This window comes from Hemitrygon akajei, chromosome 9 (assembly GCF_048418815.1).
Source record: "Hemitrygon akajei chromosome 9, sHemAka1.3, whole genome shotgun sequence".
NCBI classification, from domain to species: domain Eukaryota; kingdom Metazoa; phylum Chordata; class Chondrichthyes; order Myliobatiformes; family Dasyatidae; genus Hemitrygon; species Hemitrygon akajei.
Window position 1 is genome coordinate 96,933,907 of NC_133132.1, and position 24,728 is coordinate 96,958,634.

The window sequence follows — 24,728 nt, forward strand, 5'->3', positions numbered from 1 at the left end:
GTCATCTCTACAATCGCCAATATCCTTTTCCATAGTGAATACTGAAGCAAAGTATTCACTAAGTACCTCTGCTATCTTCTCCTCATACTTTGATAATAAAATGAACCTTTGAACCTTTGACATTGGAGGAGAACATCTCTAAAGAACTATGCACAAAATTTGTTTCCTTATTTAAGGAGGAAGTTATTATATTCAACAAAGATATACTTGACTAATATTTGAATTAGGCAAGTTACCTTATGATGAAAAGTTAGACAGGCTATTAGAGTTTAGAAGAGTGGGAAAGGACCTCATTACAATATATAAGATCTCTGGTGGTTCCCATGAGAGTAAATGTACAGAGAATCTCAACTGGTGATTATTGTAATGGTGTGAAGAGCACAGGGAGCTGGCATTTCAAATCAGTAGGCTGTCCATTTAAGAGGTAATTTTTTTTCTTGAAAGCTGCTTTGAGTCTTTGGAACCTCCATGTCATAAAGGCTTGTGAAAGCAGAGTTTTTGAGCAGTTTTAAAGCAGAGATAAATAGACAATAGACAATAGGTGCAGGAGTAGGCCATTCGGCCCTTCAAGCCAGCACTGCCATTCACCGTGATCAGGGCTGATCATCCACAATCAGCACCCCGTTCCTGCCTTCTCCCCATATCCCTTGACTCCGCTATCTTTAAGAGCTCTATCTAACTCTTTCTTGAAACCATCCAGAGAATTGGCCTCCACTGCCTTCTGAGGCAGAGCATTCCACAGATCCACAACACTCTGGGTGAAAAAGTTTTTTCCTCAACTCTGTTCTAAATGACCTACCCCTTATTCTTAAACTGTGGCCTCTGGTTCGGGAGTCCCCCAATATCGGGAAAATGTTTCCTGCCTCTAGTGTGTCCAATCCCTTAATAATCTTATATGTTTCAATCAGATCCCCTCTCATCCTTCTAAATTCCAGTGTATACAAGCTCAGTCACTACAATCTTTCAACATATGACAGTCCCACCATTCCGGGAATTAACCTTGTGAACCTACGCTGCACTCCCTCAATAGCAAAAGAATGTCCTTCCTCAAATTTGGAGACCAAAACTGAACACAATACTCCAGATGTGGTCTCATCAAGGCCCTGTACAGCTGCAGAAGGACCTCTTTGCTCCTATACTCAACTCCCCTTGTTATGAAGGCCAACATGCCATTTGCTTTCTTCACTGCCTGCTGTACCTGCATGCTTACTTTCAGTGACTGATGAACAAGGACACCTAGATCTCGTTGTACTTCCCCTTTTCCTAACCTGACACCATTCAGATAGTAATCTGCCTTCCTGTTCTTATATAGGTAGATAGGAATGTGTTGAGGTGACACTCAAATCAACCACGACCTTATGGAATTGCACTTGATGGACCAAAGGTCCTACTCCCGCTCCTAATTCCTATGTTGACCGAGAGCAACTGGAGACCTAGACATTCTACAGGGTAAGAAGTTCAAGTTTATTGTCATTCAACAGTATAAATGTATACCACCGTACGAAACAACGTTCCTCCACACCAAGGTGCACAATATAGTACATATAACTCAACCACAACATGATGTAATATTACCACAAATAATAAGGTGCATTTACGACACAAGTCAAAAAGTAAAGTGTATATACCACCTGCACTTCATATGTGATGAGACCTACGTGATTTCAGGGAGTTCAGTGGTTTCACAGCCTGGGGGAAGAAACCGTTCTCCATCCTAGCAATCTTATCCAGATGCTACAGTGCCTCCAGCCTGATGGTAGGGGTCAGAGAGATTGAAGGATGGGTGGTGAGGATCACTGACAATGCTAAGGGCCCTACATACACAGCACTCATGATAAATATCTTGGATGAGTAGAAGAAAGACCCTGATGATCCTCCCAGCAGCCGTTGCAATCCTCGGTAAAGCCTTGCAATTCCCGTACAGACAGTGATGCAGTTGGTAAGGACACTCTCAGTGTTTCAAAATGATTGGAATGAAAGTAGTTGGAATCAGTTTGTTGCCCTGAGATATCACTAAACACCTCAAAGCAGTTTATACTTACTAATTCAAAATCAGTTTCTACTCTGAAACAAAATGCGCAGTACAAAACAAAATGCGAACAAGTGCCCAAAGGTAGTAATCTATCAACTTTTTAACCTGGAGCATATTAGCATTAAATAAATATAAATAATGCCTGTTATTTAAAAAGCTATGTCTCTCAGTCTTATAATGTTAAACAGTTTTTAATAAGTTCAGCAACAAATAAAAGCTTCAATGTTTTAAATTTACCTGATTAGAAGCAAATAATTCTCCTGCTTGTTTGGAAACCAGTTGGGAAAACAAAGGAATTCTCTTTACGTGATGAATACTGCCATAGATGTCCGATTGTAGTAAAACAACTTCTTCTCATGCATACTGGAAAATCACAGCTGCAATATGCATTCACCCTGCATCATCACCCTTCAACTATGATAATAGATCGCTGTGAAGTAAGAAATTAAAGTCATGCATGGGCTTTGCTGCAATTTCTTTTAACATCTGCAGGTTAAACTTTTTATCTTAATAAAGCAGACAGGGAGCAGAGGATTTAATCAGAGGTCAATTTTTATAGTAAAATTTAACAAATTAGTTCACTTACCTACATCCATCATCAGGGACTCTAGCCACCTAGGACATGGTCATGATGGCTTCATTTCATGTTCTCGATATTCATTGTTTATTTATGTATTATTATTTCTCTCTTTTTGTATTTGCATAATTTGCCTTTTGCACACTGGTTGAATATCCAAGTTGGTGCAGTCTTTCATTGACTCTGTTTTGTTTATTATTCTATAGATTTATTGAGTAGCGGTTGTATATGACATATATGTACTTTGATAATACATTTACTTTCAATTTTGAACACCAACCGTTTATCATTAGTATTGAAAAGAATATACCAAACATTTTTATAGAAAGCACAAGAGAACACATCTGTATAATTTCGGTGACAGATTGTCACAAAACACTTTCAATTCCTAAGGAATTTAAGGAGGTATAGTTGAAATGCATAAAATACATCAGCGTTGAGTTAAACTTTTGGCGGGCATGCTATGGCAACTTTTCCATCCAGTGGGGAACGAAAATGCGGGTCAGTTTAACATCAGATACGAAAGGTAGCCCCGTGCACAATGAAACAATCCCTGTGCCATAGGAAAAGCCTCATACCAGTTGTTGAACCAGACTCAAAGCAGCGCTTCTCTCCCTGGCCGCATCCCCCCTCCCTGTCATCTTCTTCTACGACTTGTTAAAAATGTTACTTACGAAGCGTTGCGATGATTGTAAATCGATGTTCTGCCCTGTAACCATGGTGACTCCGGCCTATAGCAGCTAGACCTCAGGACCAGCCAGGGATAATCTTCCCGGAAGTTGGTTGCTTCCTCCCGGAAGTTGGCTATCCCAGCATTCTTCGCGGCTATGCATGGCCGGTTTGTGTCCCGAAAGATTAGCCGAACGCGTTGGCGGCCGGAGCCCGGCTCCAGTTTAGGGCCGCCGGAATGTCTCGCCACAGGCTCCTGGGATGCGGAGGTATGTGTGCGTCGAGGCGGGAAAGTGAGAGTGTTTGTGTGGTGGAAGGGAACCAGGAGGCGATGAGGTGGGAAGTGTGAATGAGGGACGGAGGGGAGATAGGCGGGGGGATGCTTTCCCGGGGGCGGAGGGGAGGAGAGGAGAGTGGGGTGTGCTTTCTGACGGCGGAGGAGAGGTGAGTGATGCTGTCAATGGGAAGGGAGGGATCCTGGTAGAGATACTGTGCCTCGGCAACCTTGCAGCACCTGGTCTAGTGCTTTCTGCCAGAATGCAGATGCTACTCTAAAAATAAGCCTTTATACCAATAAAGCCCTTTGTGGGTGTTTATAGTGAGAAACACTTTCGTCTCTTCTTCCTTCTCCAACTGTTGGTAGACCTTAGATAAGTCTACTTTGCTGAAGTGCTTCCATCTAGAAAGGTTTACAAATATATTCTCTATACTGGTAGAGAGTATTGATCTACTTTCGGTACTAGGTTGATGGTCATCTTGAAATTACCACAGATTCTGACATACCCATCCTTCTTGCCTACTTGGGGACTGGCATTCCCCATAGGCTCTACTCGAATCTTGGAAAGAATTCCTTCAGCCACTGTGCGATCCATCTCACTAGCTACAGCACAAATACAGCAGCCTGTTACATGTTGTGCAATCAAACACATCTATCCTTTTTGATGTAGCCAGTCATTTCTGCTATTTTTGAAAATTTATTTTTATTATCACCCAGTACTCTCTGTTTATGAACCCACTACAGAAAAACATGCTGTGCTTCAACAGGTAGATAGCTGTCTTGGGTTTGTTTTAAAACTTCTTTATCACCATTGTTATGTTTTGTAACTTCAAAAAACTAATCAAATAAAAAGTATGGGAGCTGGGAGTTGGTTTACAACCAACACAACTTAATAAGGTGCTGGGCGCAGCTCGCGGGTGTTGCTGCACATTCCAATGCCAACATAACATGCCCATAATGTTCAGAAAAAAAATCACAAGCAACACCTGCAACAAAACAATCCCCATTCCTTTCTCCCACCCGAACAGACAGTCCTGCAGCCCCAAGCTAATGATGTGTTTTTCCTCCCCAAGCAGCAGAACAAAGTGTGCCTTTGGGAGACACATGACATTGATACCACTGAATCAGACCAGTTGCTTGTGGAGGACCCGGAACTGCTGTGTGAAATAAAGCACAATGGTGATGTCATGGATTTGCAGGTAATTGGTCAGGTTTGAAAGAGATCGTGCATCTTATTTCTTTGAGGAAATAATAGGCAGGATAGATGAAGAATAATCAGTGGATTTTGTTTATTTGGATTTTCAGAAGACCTTTGTCAAGGTGCCAATCATGAGGCTGCTTAACAAGATACGAGCCCATAGTATTACAGGAAAGATACAATCAGATAGGCCGACTGGGAGGAGGCAATGAGTTGGAATATAGGGGGCCTTTCTGGGTGGCTGTCAGTGACTAGTAGTATGCCACTGTGTTGGTGTTGGGATTGCTTCTTTTCATGTTGTATTTCAGTGATTTGGATGAAGGAATTGATGGCTTTGTGGCCAAGTCTGCATTCGATACAAAGCTAGGTGGAGGAACAGGTAGTGTTGAGGAAGCAGGGTGTCTGTAGAAAGACTTAACCAGATTGGGAGAATGGGTAAAAAATTGGCAGATGGAATATAGTGTATGGCCATGCACTTTGGTAGTAGGAATAAGGGTGTGGACTATTTTCTAAATGGGGAGAAAATTCAAAAATCAGAGATGCAAAGTTACTTGAGAGTTCTTGTGCAGGATTCTTGTTCTTGTGCAGGATTCCCTGAAGGTTAACTTGCAGGTTGAGTGGGTGGTAAGGAAAGCAAATGCATTGTTAACGTTCATTTTGAGAGGACTGCAAAAGCAAGGATGTAATGCTGAGGCACTGGTCACAGCACACTTTGAGTACTGAGAGCAGTTTTAGGCCACTTATCTAGTAAAAGATCTCCCGCATTGGAGAGGGTCCAGAAAAGGTTCATGAGAATGATCCCAGTAATGAAAGGGTTAACATAAGCAAATGATGGCTTTGGACCTGTATTCACTGGAGTTTAGAAGAATGAGGTGGAGAAATGAGATACAAAGCATGTGCCTCCATTCATTATCAGTTCAATTTTAAATTCTTTGCACATGGGTTATATTTATATCTATACACCTGATCCCCACTGTTGCTGTAATTTTGTGCCAGCTCTCATCTATCATACAGTCCAACCACTGTCAATGTATAAAGGCAATGGTTTGTCTTTTTTTTGTAGTTTCTAGATCAGGAGAGGATCGTCACTGCTTCATCTACAGGAAGTGTGACTGTGTTCCGACATCATCCAAACAACCAGGTAATAATACTAAATCGTGGCATTTTTGTGTCATGAAATACAAATAGTCTCTGAAATTAAAGCAAATTCATTGTTATGGGAATACAAGCCAGTGGAAAGTTAGCTATCTGCAGCAGTACAGTACCTTAACATGGCAAGCATGATTTGCATAAACTTAATGTAAATTATTCATAACTTGCATGATTTAAAAGATAAATGTAAATTACATGAGTACAAGTTGAGGGAAGTATATTCTGGCGTAGAGTTTGGGCTTTTGTTAGATTGATTCAATAATTTAATGGCAGTGGGGAAAAGGCTGTTGCTGAACTTCGACTTGTGTGTCTTCAGGCTCCTGTACCTCCTGCATGATGACAGCAATGAGATGCCCAGTTGTTAAGTCTCCTTAATGATGGATGACACCTTCCTGAGACAATGCCTCTTGTAGATGTCCTTGCAACTGTACCCATGATGGAACTGGTCGAGTTCATCACTCTTGCATTCCTGTGCATTAGAGTTTCCATACCAGGCCACAATGCAACCAGTCAGAATGTTTTCCACAGCAGAACTGTAGAAGTATTTGAGGTTTTTGATGACATGCAGAATCTTGTAAACCTCTCAAAACGTAGAGGTGCTTGTGTGCCGCCTTCATCGTTGCATCTGTATGCTGGCCCATAGTAGATTCTCCAAGATCGAGGCACCCACCAAAAGAAAAGCTTATGAGATTACTCTTAACGTGCTCTGTACCTTGTCTTATAAAGATCCTGTATCATTTGAAATTTAGTTTTAAGAAAACATTTAATTGCTTAAGAAAGAAAGAGCTGGTTCCTCTCCTTCCCTCTATCCCATGGTCAATGGTTCTCTGCTATTAGATTTCTTCTCAGCCCTTCACCTACCACCTCCCAACCTCTTGCAGTTCCCTTCTCTTCCCACCCCCCCCAATACTTTGTTTCACTTATCACCTGTTAGCTTGTACTCCTGCCCCATCAGCACCTTTTCTGGCATCTGCCCCCTTCCTTTCCGGTCCTGATGAGGGGTCTTGGCTGAAACATTGACTGTTTATTTCCCTGTATATAGATGCTGCCTGATCTGCTGAGTTTCTTCAGCAATTTTTCTGTGTTGCTAAATAATCAGATCTTCCTGTTACAAATCAGTGATAATATTTTTTTAAACTGAGTATACTATCTTCATCATTTCTGTATTATTTTATATATTCACTGAAGCCAATATCATGCATGTTTTCAGAACACATTTTCTGTTTGTTTATTTTTTCCTGCAGACTCTTTCGGTCGCCCAGCATTGGGACGGAGTCCACTATCATTCCAATACCAGCACCCCCTGCACCAGCCTGGTTTGTAGTGGTCCTGAGATTATTACTGTCGGGGAAGATGGCCGAATCAACCATTTCCAAGTTGACATAAAGGAACCAGTGCGGACTATAGGTGGGTGAAGGAAACTGTGGCTGAGTTTAATAAAGAATCCTGCATAGCAGGACAAATCAGATACCAACAGGTGTGTTTGGTGTGCCTGGCTCCTCAGTGGGAAGGCAGCAGTATGAGATGGGTTGGGAATGGGAGACACAGAAGACAGGACATAGAACAGTACAGCATAGTACCATGATGCTGTGATGCCTTCAACATATTCTAGGATCAATTTAACCCATCCCTCCCACGTTGCCCTCCATTTTTCTTTCATTCACGTGACTCTCTCAGATCTTCTAAAATGTCTAATGTATCTACCTCTACCACCACCCCTGGCAGTGCATTCCTGTTACCCCCTGTTCTCAGTGTAAAGACTACTGACATTCCCCCTCGTACTTTATTCCAATCACCTTAAAATTATGGCCCCTCATATTAGGCAATTTATGCTGATTTGAATACCAGTTTTTTGGCAGCCTGTTAACTTCTATATATACAAAACAACTTTTCTTACCAAATGCATACCTTCCGATTTTTTCCAGTACTCACACCTGACCACAGCTTACTGTTCCGTCCCCTTCTTTTCCAGTTATGATGAAGGTTCTCAGCCCGAAATGTTTACTGTTATTCCCCTCAATAGATGCTGCCTACCTGTTACAGCTATATTGGACCCTGGTCAGACCCACTTGGAGTACTGTTCTCAGTTCTGGTCGCCTCACTACAGGAAGGATGTGGAAACTATAGAAAGGGTGCAGAGGAGATTTACAAGGATGTTGCCTGGATTGGGGAGCATGCCTTATGAGAATAAGTTGAGTGAACTCGGCCTTTTCTCCTTGGAGCGACGGAGGATAAGAGGTGACCTGATAGAGGTGTACAAGATGATGAGAGGCATTGATCATGTGGATAGTCAGAGGCTTTTTCCCAGGGCTGAAATAGTTGCCACAAGAGGACACAGGTTTAAGGTGCTGGGGAGTAGGTACAGAGGAGATGTCAAGGGTAAGTTCTTTACTCAAAGAGTAGTGAGTCTGTGGAATGGGCTACCAGCAACGGTGGTGGAGGCGGATACGATTGGGTGTTTTAAGAGACTTTTAGATAGGTACATGGAGCTTAGTAAAATAGAGTGGTAAGCCTAGTAATTCTAGTAAGCACAACTTTGTGGGCCAAAGGGCCTGTATTGTGCTGTAGGTTTTCTATGTTTCTATGAGTTTCTCCAGCATTTTGTGTGTTGTTGAAGATTTCCAGCATCTGCACAATCTCTTGTCTTTGTTTCAGTTGGGATTGTTTATGGTCAGTGTTTAACTGTCAGTTGAATAGCTGCCATATTTGAAAAGTCAAAGGTTGTAAAACCAGATTGAGAATTTAAAGCAACTATTTCCAATGTGGCCATACAAACTTTCAGCAGTCGCTTTCCATTTAACATGATTTTTAAGATATACTATCATGTATAAATGAAGATATTGACAGAATACTCCGCCCATTAACCCAACCACCATCCCCCACCACCACTACATCTACATCAGCAACTGCTCTCCACAGTCCCTCCGTGTCCTTCGTCCACCTATGCTCTGCCATTTTACACTTGCACTCCGTACTGTAAGCTAATATATCTTTTATATAAGTTATTCTTGTATATGGCCACACAGTTGACTATACATTGTGTTTTATAGGATTGCTTTGATATTTGTGTATTTTTTATGCTGCATTGGATCTGGATATTTATACTCCTGTACTGAAGGATGACCATAAATAATCCTGAATCTTGAGCAGAGTACCTGATTGTTTATTGTCATACTTCAGTACACAAGTGTAAAAATGAACAAAGTGATTGTTTTTCCAGGTGTGATGCAGCATAAAAAAACACCCAGCATATTAAACATAATAAATATATAAACAATCCTATAAAGCACATTGTACAGGTAACTGTTTAAATGTAGCATGGATTTTTTTTTGTCTTACTGGGAGAACCTTGGTATAACATCCAGGAAGACAGTGCTGCACTGTCAAAGTAGTCTCTGAGGACTCTGTTGAGAGGATTGGTGGTCAAATCCTTGGAGTAGAACACAAATGCACCAACTGCTGTTGATTAAGCCATGGCTGGCACGTGCTAAACAGATTAAAACGTAACACCATAAGACACTGGAGCAGAATTAGGCCTTTGGCCAGTTGGGTTTGTATCATGGCTGACTTTTTTTTATCCCTGTCAACCCCATTCTCTTGCTTTCTCCCAGTAAACTTTGATGCCCTTACTAATCAAGAACCCATAAACCTCCACTTTAAATATACCAGCTGCATGTGGCAATAAATTCCACAGCTGCATCACCTTCTGTCTAAGGAAGTTCCTCCTCATCTCTGTGTCTAAAGGGATGACCTTTTCTCCCCCGCCATAGTAAACATTGTTCCCACATCCACTCTGTCTAGGTCTTTCAATGAGATTTCTTCCCTCCCACCCACCATTTTTCTAAATTCCAGCAATTATAGGCCCAGAGCCATCAAATGCTCCTCATACATAAATCCTTTTATTCTCATGAATCTTCTCTGGACACTTGCAAAACGAGAGCTGGCTTTCACAATAATGCTCTATCTCATAAGGCATTTTTGCTGGAACAAAAGCTGTATGAATTTATATGTTTTTCTTTAGTGTTTGTTTAGAAAGTAGACCTCCATATCTCAACTTATTACTTCTTTTAATTTTCAGACAATGCTGACAGTAGTTCACTCAATGCAGTTACCTTTCTGCGGACAACGGAGATCTTGACAGTCAATTCCATTGGACAGCTGAAAATCTGGGATTTCAGGCAGCCAGGAAACAAACCTTTACAAATATATTGTTTGTGAGTTCAACAGCAATGGACTGCGTTGTCGAGCTCCTACACTCCATCCGCCAAAAGCAGAACTTCCCAGTGGCCGATCACTTTAATTCCAATCCCCATTGACATTCCAAAGTTCCGGTCTGTGACCTCCTTTTGTGCCTCAATGAGGCCACCCTCAGGGTTGAGGAGCAATACCTTATATTCCATATGGGTAGATGCTAACCTGATGGCATGAATATCGGTTTCTCCTTCTGGTTTATAAAAGAATGTTTCTCTCCCCCTCCCCTCCTGTTCTATTCCCCACTCTGGCCTCTTTCCTCTACTCTCCTGCACATCACCTCATGCTGGTGCCCCTCCTCCTTCTCTTTTTCCTATGGTCCACTCCCTTTATCTCCAGCCCTTTACCTTTCCAAACTACCTGGCTTTATCTATCACCTCTAGCTAGCCTCCTTTCCCTCCTCCCACCTCTTTATTCAGGCTTCCTCTCCCTTTCCAATCCTGAAGAAGGTTCTCAGCCTGAAATATTGAGATTTCCATGGATGCTGCCTGACCTGCTGAGTTCCTCCAGCATTTTGTGTGTGTTGCTTTGGATTTCCAGCATCTGTAGAATTTCTTGTGTTTATGTATTTAAGTCTATACCTGTTGCAAGAGGTAATAGAAGACATTGCAACAAGATAGGGGTGTAGATAATTGTTGCATAGGCAAGAAATTGCTTTGGTGACACCTTGACATCTTTTAGTCTATAATATTTCTAATACAAACATTAAAGGAAATTCACAACCTTCTTTCAAAAATATTTGAGTGGTATACAATTGTACATTGTAGGAATATGTTTGTGAAGTGGGGTTCTGACCAATAAATGTAACAGTAATTTTTTTGGAGGAACACGAGTCCGCTCAAAATTGCTGTTGCTCTCTTGACTTCCCTCTGATTCCTTTTTTTAAAAAAAAGGCAATGATTCGAATCAGGTATGAATCTTTGGGCATTACCTCCATTATTGTACCCGAGGAATTGGACGTAGGCTCTAAGTCTTCACTTTGAGCAGGAAAAGAAGCCCTTTATGGTTTTTGAACAGAGTAGTGAAACCACCAGTAACTGACGTATCTACTGTTGGGATATTTGAATGTTCTACCAAATAGAATCATAAAATGATTAGAGCACAAATGAGGCCAGTTAGCTCATTGCATCTGATCCCCTCTCGATTAGTGCAATTTACTAGTTCTGCACCCCTGACTGTTTACTGTAACCTTACGATTTTTTCCACTTTGTGTACCTCCTGCTGTAACAACCAGGTTTTCAGAGTGGCCAGCCATTTTAATTCTGCTGCTCATTCCCAAACCAACGTGTCTGTCCAAAGCCTCCACTGCTGCCAAGTTGAGGCCAGAATCAGATTAGAGGAATAATACCTTGTATTCCACCCTGGTAGTCTCATGAACATTGATCTTTTTTCCTAACCTTTACTAACCACTGTCGCCTGTTCCTCCTTTTGTTTCACTTTATCCCACAGACTCTAATACCTCTTCTTTCCCCCTCTACCTTCCTGATCTGCCCATTGTCCACACATTTGTCCCTCCAGTCCACTGCTCACCGCCTTCCCTTTATTCCATGTCTACTGTCCTATCAGATTCCATCTTCTTCAACCCTTTGTCACTTCAACCTATCACTTCCCAGCTTCATACATTGTTCTCATTCACTCCTGCCCCCACCTGCCTATCTTCCCTCTCACCTGGATGTACCTAACATCTGCCAGTTATTGCTCCAGCATCTCTCCCCATTCTTTTAAATGTTGTATCCATTCTGCAGAAGAATCTCGATGAAATTTGAGAGCAATCACCTTTCATTGCTGGTGATTATCAATTGGGGTTCAGTTCACACCACTATCTGTAAGGAGGTTTTAACTTTCTATCTATCTTTGTGTGGGTTTCCTCTGGGTGCTCCTGTTTCCTCCCACATTCCAAAGACCTGCGTGGTAGGGGTAGTAAGTTGTCGGCATGCTTGCTGGCACCAGGAGTGTCCTAACACTTGCAGGCTACCCCCCAGCTTATACTCAGACTGTGTTTGTCACTGATGCAAACAATGCATTTCCCAATGTTTTGATATTCCGGTTGACACCGTGACAAATAAAGCTAATCTTAATCTATTTCCCTCCATAGATGATGTCTGACCTGCTGAGTACCTCCAATATTTTGTGTTGCTTCAGATTTCCAGCATCTCCACTCTCATGTATATCCCTTTTATAATCCACACAAGCCTTCTTCATCTCACCCAATTATATTTTTTCTTTCTTTGCATGCTTGTCCAGTTTTCCCAGAAATACACTGATGTCATTTGCCTTTTCTGCTGCTTATAATTGCAAGTTCGGCATTCTACTACTTTTTGGATGTAGTTTCTCCTACTTTTTTTCCCCATTGGATGGAGATATATATATATATAATAATTTGCTTGTCCTAGAATTAATAGAAATGCTTGCTTACTCTTTTTTTTCTGACGGCTTTTAGCACAGATGAGCGAGTGCCTCTGCACTGTGTAGACAGGCATCCGAACCAGCAGCACATAGTGGCAACAGGTGGCCAAGATGGAACACTATGTATCTGGGACGTCAGACAAGGAAATATGCCCATCTCTGTGTTGGATGCTCATTCTGCAGAAAGTAAGTTTGATTCTTTTGATTATATGGACCCTCTGATGGCTGAGAATGTCCGTCACTAACTGAATTAGCAGTTAAATTTGTGAATTTGAAGGTCACCTCCTTAAGTTTCACTTTTTGGTAAGGAAGATATGCAATCCTGAATTGAAACTTGGACTGAAAATTCAGAGTCCATTTACATGACACTGAATCATTTTCAGGAGGAACCTCTTTAGCCAGACTGTAAGATGTGGAATTCATTACCACAGTTGATAGATAAAGCAAGTAACTTGGATATGGTATGAAAAATAGTTATGGGGGAAAAGGAAAGGCTATCCTGAGAAGGTGAGAAGAACTAATGTGTGAAAGGAGAGATTTGTGACGTATGAGTAAGTATTATCCAACACTTCTCTACTGTATGCTGTTACCTTACATTTACAAACAAGTCTTTAAGAATCTGTAGAACTGCATGGATGTCAAACATATTGTAAAACTCTAACCCTACATCCCATTGTTCAAAAACACAAGAGATTCTGCAAATGCTGGAAATACAGAGTAACACACACAAAATGCTGGTGGAACTCAGCAAGTCAGGCGTCATCTATGGAGAAGAATAAAGAGCCGACATTTCGAGCTGAGGAGTCCAACATTTCTGTGTGTTACTCCCATTTTTCAAAACTCATAGTTTGGCAAGCTGGGCCTCTAGAGTGTGAGCAGTGTTTATGCTGGAGTTGGGGTCAGAAGTACAGGTAGGTTTGAGACTGGAACCAAGATCCAAAGCAATAGAACATTTTTCACTCCCCTTAAATTCACTGGGAAGTTTATTTGTGTAATAGTTAAAAACAGTGAAATAAAAATGCATTACAGTAACATGCAAAAGTCTGTTTGCTAGTTCAGCATCACTGAAGTTCAGAAGGTGTATATAATTTACTAATGCCCTTTCCTTGGACAACATTGGTGGTGTGGAGAGGGGAGACTTGCAGCTTGGGCAACTGCCAGTCTTCCATTAAAAAAAACTTTGCCCAGGCTTGCACCCTGGAAATTTTCCAAGGTGCAAATCCATGGTCTATCGAGACTAACGGAGGCCTACATATAATTTAACAAATAATTTCCTATGAAGCAATTGGGAAGTTTTGGTGTTGCAAAGCACAACATAGAAATGCACCCCTTTTTCCTAAGGAATTAATATACTTATACTGATAAGGTGCCTGTCTTCCAAATTAAGATCCTGCCCTATCATCTTATTATTGCCTTCCCGTTTGTCATTTTGACCATGTTGAATGCATTGCAGATCTTCACATCTGTTTCACCTTCTCATTAAAAGCTAGCATTTGGTAGGCACATCTCATTTCTCATTTGTTGTCCTTCCCACACCTGAGTTTCAGCAATGTCTTGCAAGTCATGTGGATTACATTACACTAATATGGCACACTAGCCTCCTTCTTGCCTCTTTCAGTTTAAAGACAAACGTGCCTTAAATGAACTAGTATAATTGTTTGTGTATTGTGCATTAGGAAGCTTATCACTAGTGGGCTGCATCTGTTACAATATTGCCTGAGATTGAATAGCAAAGTGTCAGGTTCTCAATGGTTTGCTTTTTTTATTAACAGTGTGGGAAGTTCATTTCCACCCTTCCAACCCTGACCATGTCTTTACATGCTCCGAGGATGGATCTCTGTGGCACTGGAATGCATCTATTGTTAATTCTGAAAAGCCTTCCTTTCTTCAAGGTATGAACTGCATTACTTGTTAATGTTGATTGTTGATTTTAGCAATGATTTTTTTAATTGAATGAATTTTGTCACCCTGGGTCAAAAATGCTATAAACAGAAATTAAATTTTCTTTTTGAAAAACTGGGTCATTTTTATAGATAAAACATCTGAAAAGGTAAATTTGATGTTTGGGTATAACTGGATCTTTGTGTGTCCAGGACAAAGAAGTGGGCAAGAAAAACCATTGGGGACATTATGCACCTTGCAAACTCCCTTTTCCAAATTCTCCCTTCTGGAAAGTGCAAACTTCATGCCATCTTAAAAGTTTCTTCCCTCAGGCAGTTAATCTGATCAACCGTTCCATTCCTCACCCACGACCCTCAGCTATTATCTCAGTCACTGCAGTAAGCATTTTAAACCGCTTTTTATAATGCTGTTACATTGTAAATGCATGTTGGTATTTATTTATCAACATTTTAGTCCATCTCCATACATTGACTTATTTTTATATAATTATACTTTTTAATTATTGAATGTTGTTGCCAACACACCACAGCAAACTTGTAATTTACGTAAATACATACGGTGAATATGTTGATCCTTGAGTTGATCGTTACAATGGTGAGCTGCCTCAAAAGAACAAAAACTGTGCTTTATTTCTTTGGCAGTGTTGACAGTGTACCAAGTTAAAGCAGATCAAACTGTTAATTGTAATGGAAGCAAAATTCAGTGGCCAAGCAGAAAACTGCATTTTCAGTTTTCAAACTATCTGTAAATTTTGCTTGGTAATTGAAGCATTGTGCAAGACTGGTGACTCTGAAAGTTAGATGTTAGTTCAGCTAAACTTGCACTGGGGCATGCACATTCATTCACATGCCTGATGTCTGTTAGTTTGAGAGTTTATGGCCAGGGACTGGAGGCATCCTGAAAAAGGGTCTCAGCCCGAAACAGTGACTGTTTAATAATTTCAATAGGTACGTTTAATGTCAGAGAAATCCATACAATATACATCCTGAAATTCTTTTCCTTCACAAACACCCACAAAAAGAGGAGTGCCCCAAAGAATGAATGACAGTATGACAGTTAATTAGAACACCAAAGCCCCTCCCATGCACAAGCAGCAGCAAAGCAACAACCCCCCTCCCCCACCAGCAAAAAAAGCAACGGCACCCCCCCCCCCCCCAAAGCATCAATAAGGACATAGACTTGCAGTACCCCAAAGACTACTCGTTCACCTGGTAATTCAACATACCACAGGCTTGCTCTCTCCCTAATAAGAGAAAAAGACGTCCCCATTTCACAGTGAGAGGGGAGACATAACAAAACAACTTGCTGACTTACGGTGTTAAAAGTCTGTTGCGTCGCTTCTTCCGAGCTCCGTGCCCAAATAACTCGGGTCTCTGGGCACACCGCCAGCAGCCAGCTTGCTGCTTTCGATCTTCCATCTCCCACTACACACCAGTTTTCTGCAGCGGCACCGACCTCCAGTCCGCCCACCCCCAGGGCCATGAAATCCTGGAACTCTGAAGGTGTGCTAGTCTTCTAGGCCACATCCTAGGTATATTGAATAGCAGCCAGTCATGAGACCCCAAGAGCAGGTCCCATTTCCACAAAGATCTGAAGACAGCGTGTAACTCCAGGTCAGGGTCTTCAGAAGAACCTTGAAAGGGAAAAATAGAGATATTAAAGATAGAACAGAGCTGTTTCTGAAGATCCAAGCAAAGGAGTCACCATTAGGCGCCATTGGCCTCCTAAGTTCCGTCCTCTTCATTTATTTCCTTAGATGCTGTCTGACCTGATTTCCTCCAGCATTTTGTGTGTATGGCATATTCTGGGGTTGGTCGCCTGTGTGTGTGAGAGGGTGGGAGGGTGAGAAAGGGGCTTGTTTTAATGTTGATGCTTTGTTTTATTGTGTTAATCATTGTGAATATGCTGTATTGGCACTGGAATGTGTGGCAACAACTGTGGGCTGCCTTCAGCACATCCTCTTGGTGTGTTCGTTATTAATACATACATAAACATGATAAATCTGAATCTGGGGGCTGTGCTTTTAGTATAATTCCATTATAAAATTATGACACTTAACCTTTTTTCTTATGTTTTCTTAGGTAAAAGAAACTTCGCATTAGCTAATCCGGCTTCCCAGGCTGACAGGAACCAGTCAGTGACCAGTGCATGGGTCACCAGTGATATTACGAAAGGAAAAGTAGATGCCAAAAATCTGCTGTCAGATTACATCCTGTCAGTCAATAGTTTGGATGTTGTGGGAGAGCATTTAGTCTGTGGGACAGATGCAGAAGCTATTTACATTACCAGGGATCTGGAAGTCTGATTGGAAACAGATTCAAATTTCTGAACGTGAACCATTGCTCTTAAAATCAAAAACTTGCCAGTATGCAGAAAATGACAAGCACACGTGGATTACTTTAAATAAAGTACCCTTCAAAACTGCCATGCTCATGTCTCATTTAAAACCTTATGTATAAAACCACATTGAGTTGGAAGAAAGGCTACATCTTTCAGTCACAAACTCGTATCAGCTTCAGTATGTATCAAGTAGTCCTATACTTTTAATCTGCAGCTGCAATTTATTGGTTTCTAATTTGTATTGCTGACGCCTTGCATGTTGAATGCTGATCTATATTGAAATAGAGATATGGGTACACAAGGATCTGTATATGGAAAGTAGGGTCATGATAGTGTAGCAGTTAGTGTGATGCTATTGCAGCACCAGCTTCCGGGGTTCACTTCCTGCAAATGTATGTAAGGACTTTGTACGTTCTTCCCGTGACAGCGTGGGCTTCCTCCTACATTACCAAAACTTGTGGGTTAGTCAGTTGTGGGCATGCTACATATGCACCAGACGCATGGCAATATTTGTGAGCTGCCCCCAGCACACCCTCACACTGATGGTCCCTGACACTAAACAACACATTTCGCTGTATATGTTTCCATGTGCATGTGACAAATAAAGCTAATCTTTGCTGGTTTTTTTCTATTCATTGGTTCTGCTTTTTCTTATTTGGTCATACAACTGAGGTGATGACCTTCAAATCATAGCCACAGATTTATGCCCAGTTCAAGAAATCAATCAGACACAATTTGCAGTAACTATATATGAACTACTTGTTCTAATATGCTATTAGAGCATATTTAATAGGGTGTAAAATTCCAGTGGACCTCCAAATGAGAGTAATTTTCTACACTGAAAGAAGCCTGTGGTATAAGTGATCAAAACTAGTACATTTCGTGGGTATTCATGTGTAGGGAATTCCAGAGTTTGGTGTGTGGGGTCAATGGCAGGAAGAGGGACCAATAATGCATTAAGTCAGAGATGCAAGGGAGGAGATCTGTGGGTTTGTAGTTTGGAGGAAGTAAGAGAAGGGCAAAAGAGAAAAGGATGTAAACTTTAAAATGGGTGTGTTTGGCCTGGAACAACATAAGACACCGAGAGCCGTAATATTGTATTATTACAATAGGTTACGAGTTGCACACTGGCGGTGCTACTGTGTGACCCAATGGTTGCAGTTTTGCTTAAGAGTGAGAAATGGCTAAATTAACCTGTAACGGTGTGTTTTCCAAGTTTGCTTGTGAATTAATAAAGGTGCTTTATTAATGGACATTTTTGTAGATGGAATGTGTCCTGAAGAGTCTCAAATTCAGTTAAATACAAAAATCTTCGATGTGCAGAAACTTAAATAATAAAAAGTTGTTAATTGGCAATGTCAGATTGAGGGTAAATTCGCTGCTGCTGTTAAGTTCCATAGGTACAAACTTGAGTGAATGAATGTGGACGTGATTTAAGATGTTATCTGCTGGAGGACACCTCTGATGGGGTGGCACTCTCATTAATGCTCTGTATTAATGCCTTCAAGAAAATAAATCTCAAGATAGAATATAGTGACATATACTGTTTGCATTTTGATATTAAATTCTCTCTGAACTTTGAAGCATTTAGTACCTTACAGAGTGTAGATGTACACACACACATTTAACCAGATACGTATTTCTAAATGTATACCAACTTGAGTGGCAATAACTGAAGCGGGTGACACACAAAATGCTGAAGGAATATCAGCGCTCAGGCAGCAACTAAGCAGAGAAATGAAATGTGTCCCTCGAAGGATCTTGACTCGAAACGTTATCTATTCATTCTCCTCCATAGATGCTGCCAGATCCACTGAGTTCCTCCAGCATTATGTGTGTGTTGTCCAAGAGTTTCAGAATCTCCTGTATCCCAGATTTGTGTGAGCTGCTCAATATTCCCACCATATGCACAATTTCTGTACCCTCTCGTCGTTATCTGCGGGGGATAGGTTCCTCGCAGTCGACGCATAGTATGGAAAGCATAGTGTGAACAATTATTTAAAGGGAGAAAATAGGGATGCATTCTGGAGGGCTTCCTAAATACGTTTTACCTGTAACTTATTCACATTTTCATACCAATACGACACAAAAGCAGTACCACAGGGCAACATTCGTATTATATTTCAGTAACTTAAGGTAATATTTAACGCAATAAATCAAAGTAAGTTAACATACTAGGGTGTACAATACTCACCAACAGTGGCAGGTGTGTTCGCTCCAGGAGATGAGTGGTGTCGGGCGGTTTTACAGAGATGAGGTGGATGGTTGTGTGTCGTCAGGATCATCAAGGATAGCAAGGGGTGAAGAAAGACTCACAGAACTCTCAGAACTGCCGGCCGCAGGTAGAGGACACCGGTTTGAAGAAAGTGGTGAGGGGAAGGGGACGACTGAAATGCTGTCTTCGTTCTAAACTTGGGTCCATGTCCATCGCCATTTGTGCCAAGTGTGCCGCGGCCTTTAAAAATTCTGCCAGTTGCTTCACCGTAAAATCCTTCACCTGCAACTCGACACTCTTCATCGTTATCACCTTCAGTCTGAGCTAAACGCAGAAGGCACAACTTATTTCTTCATCGTGAGAATCCAGGAGTTCTACCACGTCAGCATTCTCGAGATCTGAGAATACCTTCCCCACCAATTTTACGGCCCAGGGCCACACAAGCTTCTGAGAGATAATTTGCCGTAAAAAGCAGTGTCCCAGAGCTGTGTTACCTTCACCTGACGCCGCGCTGTTTATAATTTCCAAATTTTTTTCAGGTGTTAAAGCTTGACATCAGACGCTTAGGAGGCATAGTTAAATATTTCAAGCACAAAATCAGTGCACTGTATAGGTAAAAACAACAAAAGTCTAAGAGCGCGAGATCGCACAAACTCACGTTGCCAAAACCAATGCGAGACTGTGGCGGGAGTGAGACTGTGAGGCGTGTGCAGGTGACTTGTATTGGCGGGAAAGCGATGCTTCTTGCCCTAACAGTTTTGCATAATAACAAAACACACAAAATGCTGGCAGAACACAGCAGGCCAGGCAGCATCAATAGGGAGAAGCGCTGTCGACGTTTCGGGCCGAGACCCTTCGTTTTGCATAACTGTGAGTTTTGGACGCATAAAAGGAGAAGTTGGCAGAAATAGGCGGCCTCGCATAACTGGGAATCCGCATAGTTTAAAGACGCATATAAGGAGGAGAGATGTGCTTGAATCTGCCCGGGTAGTAGTTCCTCCAGGCCTGATGGGGGCGTCAGAGCAGGAACAATAGACATCGCGTGAGGAGCCCGGCGAATCCACGTCCTGCTCCGCGGTCTCGCGAGAAGAGCGTCCGCACAGAGAGGCACGAAGCGGCCATTGTAGGGACTCTTGGAATGAGAGTAAGTGGACGGGGAGCATTGGTGGTGGAGGCAGAGGAGGGCGTGGGTAGCTGCCGCCCGCCACTCTTTATCTGGTCTGGGGTAGTGCACTGCCGCACTGACCCAGTGAGGGAGGTGTGCGGTGCGATGAGTTGGCAAGAAGAACAGAGGCCAAAATGGCCGTGGGGGCTGGGTGAGGAATCCGGGTCAGGAGGGGACTGGGCCCGGGAAGTAGAGTCTGCGGACCTGCTGTAATCTGTTGGGTCACTGGCTAGGGCATCAGACTGGCACTGCTCGTCAGTGAACCATGCAAAGGGCTGCGCTCGCCCGTTTGAACTGTCGAGCGGGTGCTGCTGCGCACTTGAGTCATGAATGTGCAGATCGGCCACTCGGCCCGTTGTCTTTGTGTTGACTCTGAAAACTTTATGATTAATTCCACTCTTTTTTTGCGTAACGCACCTAGTGCTTCCTTTTCGGATATTCATCTAGCTCCCTTTTGTAGGTTACTCTTGAGATCTACTTCCGCAACCACTGTATTCCAGATCACAGTTGTGTAATTCTATCTTTACCACTGATCATTTTGCCACTTGTTTTAAATTGTGTTCTCTCTTTATGTAAACTGGTATCACTGAAACCTTTTCTCTAACGGTATGAAAACTTGTAGTTACGCAATCTCCCATTACATATCCCTCCAGTTTTTCAGAAGTGTGAACAATCTTAGCTGCCCTTTTGAACATGTAACTGAAATTCTTTGGTAATAAACAAATTTAATCTGACCGTCTAATGTCGTTATGTTACCTGAAACCTTACGAATTTTGTTTTCCAAATCTTGCCAATAAAGATCTCGTGAGTAGTTGTGTAGATATTTTCTATTTTGCATTCTACCTGTTTAATATTGTGTAGTACTCAAATACTTTGGTTTCATTCTTTTCATGACCAATTAGGATTAGTAATTGGGCTTCAATCCACACTTCATTACATGTTTTAAATGGAAATCTCAAATGTCTTGTATACTTTAAAAAAAATATATAAAGTGAAAAATGTTGGAGGGATGTCAGAGATACTGGTAAATGCTTTACACAGTGGTCAGTGCAGGGTAAGCTCTGTGGGGTGTGGTAGAAGCAGATACATTAGAGGCATTTAAGAAACTTCAGCACATGGGTGATAGAAAAATGGTCGGGGGGGGGAGCGACGCAGGAGGGAAGGTTATTGATCTTGGAGATTTAAAATGTCAGCACAACATTGTGAGCCCAAGGGCCTGTACTATACTGGTCTATGTTCTAATACTAGACAAGATCATGAAGATCCTCAATGAGAAAGATATAAATGACTGACTATGAGAAGGATGTGAAATTTGCCTCCTGGTTAATGTGGAGAGCAATGGGGAAAACTCATGTCAGTATGTTTGCAAGTATCTTTCCATTGTATTCAAGGTGTTGCTTGTGTGAACTGTTACATTTTGGGGGACCTGATGAAATAACTTTGTTTCCTCATTTAAGATTTACCTTTCTTCTAAGCAAGTTCATAAACTTTTACTTTCTGTTGGTGGAGGAGTTGACTGTATGCTACAACTGCTTTGTTAATGTGAAATCTGCAATTTAAATTTTTATGCCCTAGCAGAGCCAGCATTTATTGCCTGTTTATAATTGCCCTTGAACCAAGTAACTTACTGGACTGTCTTAAAAGGCTTGTATGAATCAAACACATTACTGTCTCAAATCAAAAAAAAGTTTCCTTGAGGGTCATTAGTTAGCTAGATTTTATAACTGTGATAATTTCAGGATCATCACAGATAACTAAATGAAAATTTTAAAATTTCATTAATATATTAGGTCCAAGAAACTATTAAATCAGTATAGAAGATACTTATAATAGAGACAGAAATAGGTTATTTAAAACCTCAAGCTTGTTCTAACATTCATGTCTGATCTTTGACCTAACTCCATTTATTGCCTTTGGCACCATCAGTTAGCAAATGTTAATCTCCAAATTTCAATCAACAATTAATTTAACATCAATTGCTGTTTGCAGAAAGGCATTTCAATTCCTTTAATCTAATCTTCCACTGCATTACTATGTTGAACTGCTGAAAACAGTGAATGAATATTTAGCATTGTTTCACTAGTTAGTTTGGTAATGAACCTTGCAGTGAAGTAATGTGAGTGCTGTTGTAATGAAGTAATGTGAGTGTTGTTGTAATGCAGTGCAGTGAGGTCAGTATTGAATTCATCTTGGAGATAACCAGACTTCTTATGGCCTTAGACATCAGTCTTGTTGGTTTGGTTTGTGGTATAATTATCCCTGTTGGACAATACAAATGTGTGGAAATAATTGCACTCAGTCCTCAGTATTTAAGGTAGTGTGACCATTGGCATGCTTCCATAGAGGACAATCTTTACAAGAAGAATGAATTCTCTGGTTTCTAGGAATTGTAATAGTGTTGAGTCTTTTGAAATTTTTGCCTCAAAGGTTCAGTGGAAGTAGAGTCTTTGAATTAATTGTTGAGTGGTTCTTCATAAGTAAAGGGACATAAAGTTGCCACAGGTAGATGGGACTGCAGGATCATGCAGAGAGTGGTGAGTGCGTGGAATGGGCTGCCGGCGACTGTGGTGGAGGCGGATACGATAGGGTCTTTTAAAAGACTCCTGGACAGGTACATGTAGCTCAGAAAAATAAAGGATTATGGGTAACCCTAGGTAATTTCTAAGGCAAGGACACCTTCGGCACAGCTTTGTGGGCTGAAGGGCCTGTATTGTGCTGTAGGTTTTCTATGTTTCTATAAGCTTTGAACTTCCAAATTTCCCATTCTTGACTATAACTCAAATGTGTATGATGTGGTGAATCTTGTATTGAGGTTTGTTCTCATTAGTTAATGCAAGTGTTTTCTTTAGTTCCAGATTACTGAACTTTGTCAAAACACAGATGAGCAGAACACTACCTGGAACTAATGTCCTCGGAAATCTAACAGCCCTCTGATCTGAAATTTCAGCTTATGTAAATGAGCTAAGGCTGGTTAGTTTTATTTGACGCTTTCATGAAGAGGGTGGATAAGCTTGATGGACATAGACAAATGAGACCAAAAACATTCCCTGCCAGCAACTTTTCTGGGAGTAGCCGGCAGATGTTGCAGGAAATCCGGGAAAGTCTCAAACATTTGCCTAAACCATCGGGAGATGCTGGAAGCACTGATCAAAGTATGATGAAATTGAGCACAGAAGATTCAAGACAACAGGGACGGAATGCTCTCAAATTTGTGACTCACCAAAAAGCCTTACAGGAGATTCGAAATTCTTTGCTGCCATTTTCAAATGAGTACAGCTCATCAGGTCGTGGATCTGCTGACGTAAACAAGCAGATGTTACAGGACCTAGTATCTGCGGGTTTTGATGAGGTGAGAGGCACTTAAATGGAGTATATTGTTCAACCTTTGCAAACTGTATTGTAATTATAGATGATAAATTTAATAGGCCAAATTGAGGGAAAATAACAGCATGGTAATAATGTATGCATTATTAATATGCAAAGCCTCCATTAAATTGCGATTAAGTTGTATGCCATCAGTTGCGAATCTTGTTAATTTTCTGTGTTTTCACCAGTTGCTTTTAAGTTATCATCTTGACATAGCAGCGCTGTTGTAAAGGATTGGCTGGATTTGCAATTAATTTCTCTGGATAGTTTTAAACAGTTCAGTCCCATTTCTATATTTAGTGTAGACATTTAAAATGTCTACATTTTGCTAATGTAGTGTAGACATTTTGTTTTCTTTTCTCCTTACTAACTTTATCACTAAATCCAGTCTTCCGTTTTCTTCTTGACTTTATTTACTTTCTTCTGTCAAAGATGCAGGCTCTTACTCATCACTAAGTTCCTGATGTCCCTTTGCCTTTCATTAAGTAGTGTTTTGCAGTAAGTTAAGCTGCAGAGAAATTCAAAAATTGAATTAAAATGCGACAATATTAATGATTGGCAAATGCAGAGTACAAGATGTTGGTAATCTGAAGCATTGGGTGAACAATATTAACCTGCAATGATATTCCTGCAAATAACTGGAAACAATTTAGCGCCAGGCACGTTTGTTCATATTGGCATCAAATTTAAAGAAAGTTTGTTTTAGAATCCCTTTCCTATCAATTGGGCTTATGTTAATGGTCTACAACTGGGGCTTCCAACCTAGAGGCCACAAGCCCCTCCGTTAATGGTAGGGGTCCATGGCATAAATAAGGTTGGGAACCCCTGGTCTAGAGGAATTTGAAGGAACATCAAACAGAGAAAACAGTGCTGTGATCTGAAATAACTTTTGCCCTTCTTGTCATAGTGAAAATGCTTTTTTCCTGAGTTAACCTTCATGACCATTGAGTCCAGTTCTGGGTCTACACTTTAGAAAGAATTTGGAGAATATGCAGAGGAGACAGGTATGAAGACCTGTGTATAGACTGGAGAAGCTGTGGCTGTTCTTGGAGCTGAGTAGGTTTCAAAGAGACAAGTGGAGATGTTTAAAATCATGAAGGGTGTAGACAGATGTTGCTTTTGCTGAAAGAAGATCAAAAACCAGGACATAAGTGACTGGCATAAGAACCATGTGACAG

At 41.2% G+C, this 24,728-nt stretch overlaps 3 protein-coding genes across 7 annotated transcripts in view; 2 read left to right on the forward strand and 1 right to left on the reverse strand.

Annotated features, from left to right (window-relative positions):
• shprh (SNF2 histone linker PHD RING helicase) overlaps positions 1 to 3,400 on the reverse strand; it is an 83,960-nt gene extending 80,560 nt beyond the window's left edge. For all 4 annotated transcript variants that reach the window (XM_073056566.1, XM_073056567.1, XM_073056565.1 and 1 more), the window contains exons 1-2: positions 3,284 to 3,400; positions 2,270 to 2,462 (exon numbers count right to left, since the gene is read on the reverse strand). The gene's annotated coding sequence lies outside the window, so the exon portion shown is untranslated. The remainder of the gene's footprint in view (positions 1 to 2,269; positions 2,463 to 3,283) is intronic.
• Positions 3,400 to 16,889, forward strand: nup43 (nucleoporin 43). Of its 2 annotated transcripts, none has more exons than XM_073056570.1 (8): positions 3,400 to 3,547; positions 4,632 to 4,754; positions 5,817 to 5,894; positions 7,150 to 7,312; positions 9,984 to 10,119; positions 12,597 to 12,748; positions 14,335 to 14,454; positions 16,546 to 16,889. In XM_073056570.1, the coding sequence occupies exons 1-8, from the start codon at positions 3,437 to 3,439 to the stop codon at positions 16,767 to 16,769; spliced, it is 1,107 nt and encodes a 368-aa protein (XP_072912671.1). In that variant the 5' UTR covers positions 3,400 to 3,436; the 3' UTR covers positions 16,770 to 16,889. The 2 variants fall into 2 exon arrangements, with proteins under 2 accessions (XP_072912671.1, XP_072912670.1); XM_073056569.1 differs by having other exon boundaries at positions 3,404 to 3,547; positions 4,629 to 4,754.
• A 3,195-nt stretch (positions 16,890 to 20,084) lies between these two features.
• lats1 (large tumor suppressor kinase 1) overlaps positions 20,085 to 24,728 on the forward strand; it is a 41,742-nt gene continuing 37,098 nt past the window's right edge. Inside the window, exons 1-2 of the mRNA XM_073056571.1 lie at positions 20,085 to 20,163; positions 23,034 to 23,533. Coding sequence (XP_072912672.1) covers positions 23,177 to 23,533 — 357 coding nt within the window. The 5' untranslated portion in view covers positions 20,085 to 20,163; positions 23,034 to 23,176. The remainder of the gene's footprint in view (positions 20,164 to 23,033; positions 23,534 to 24,728) is intronic.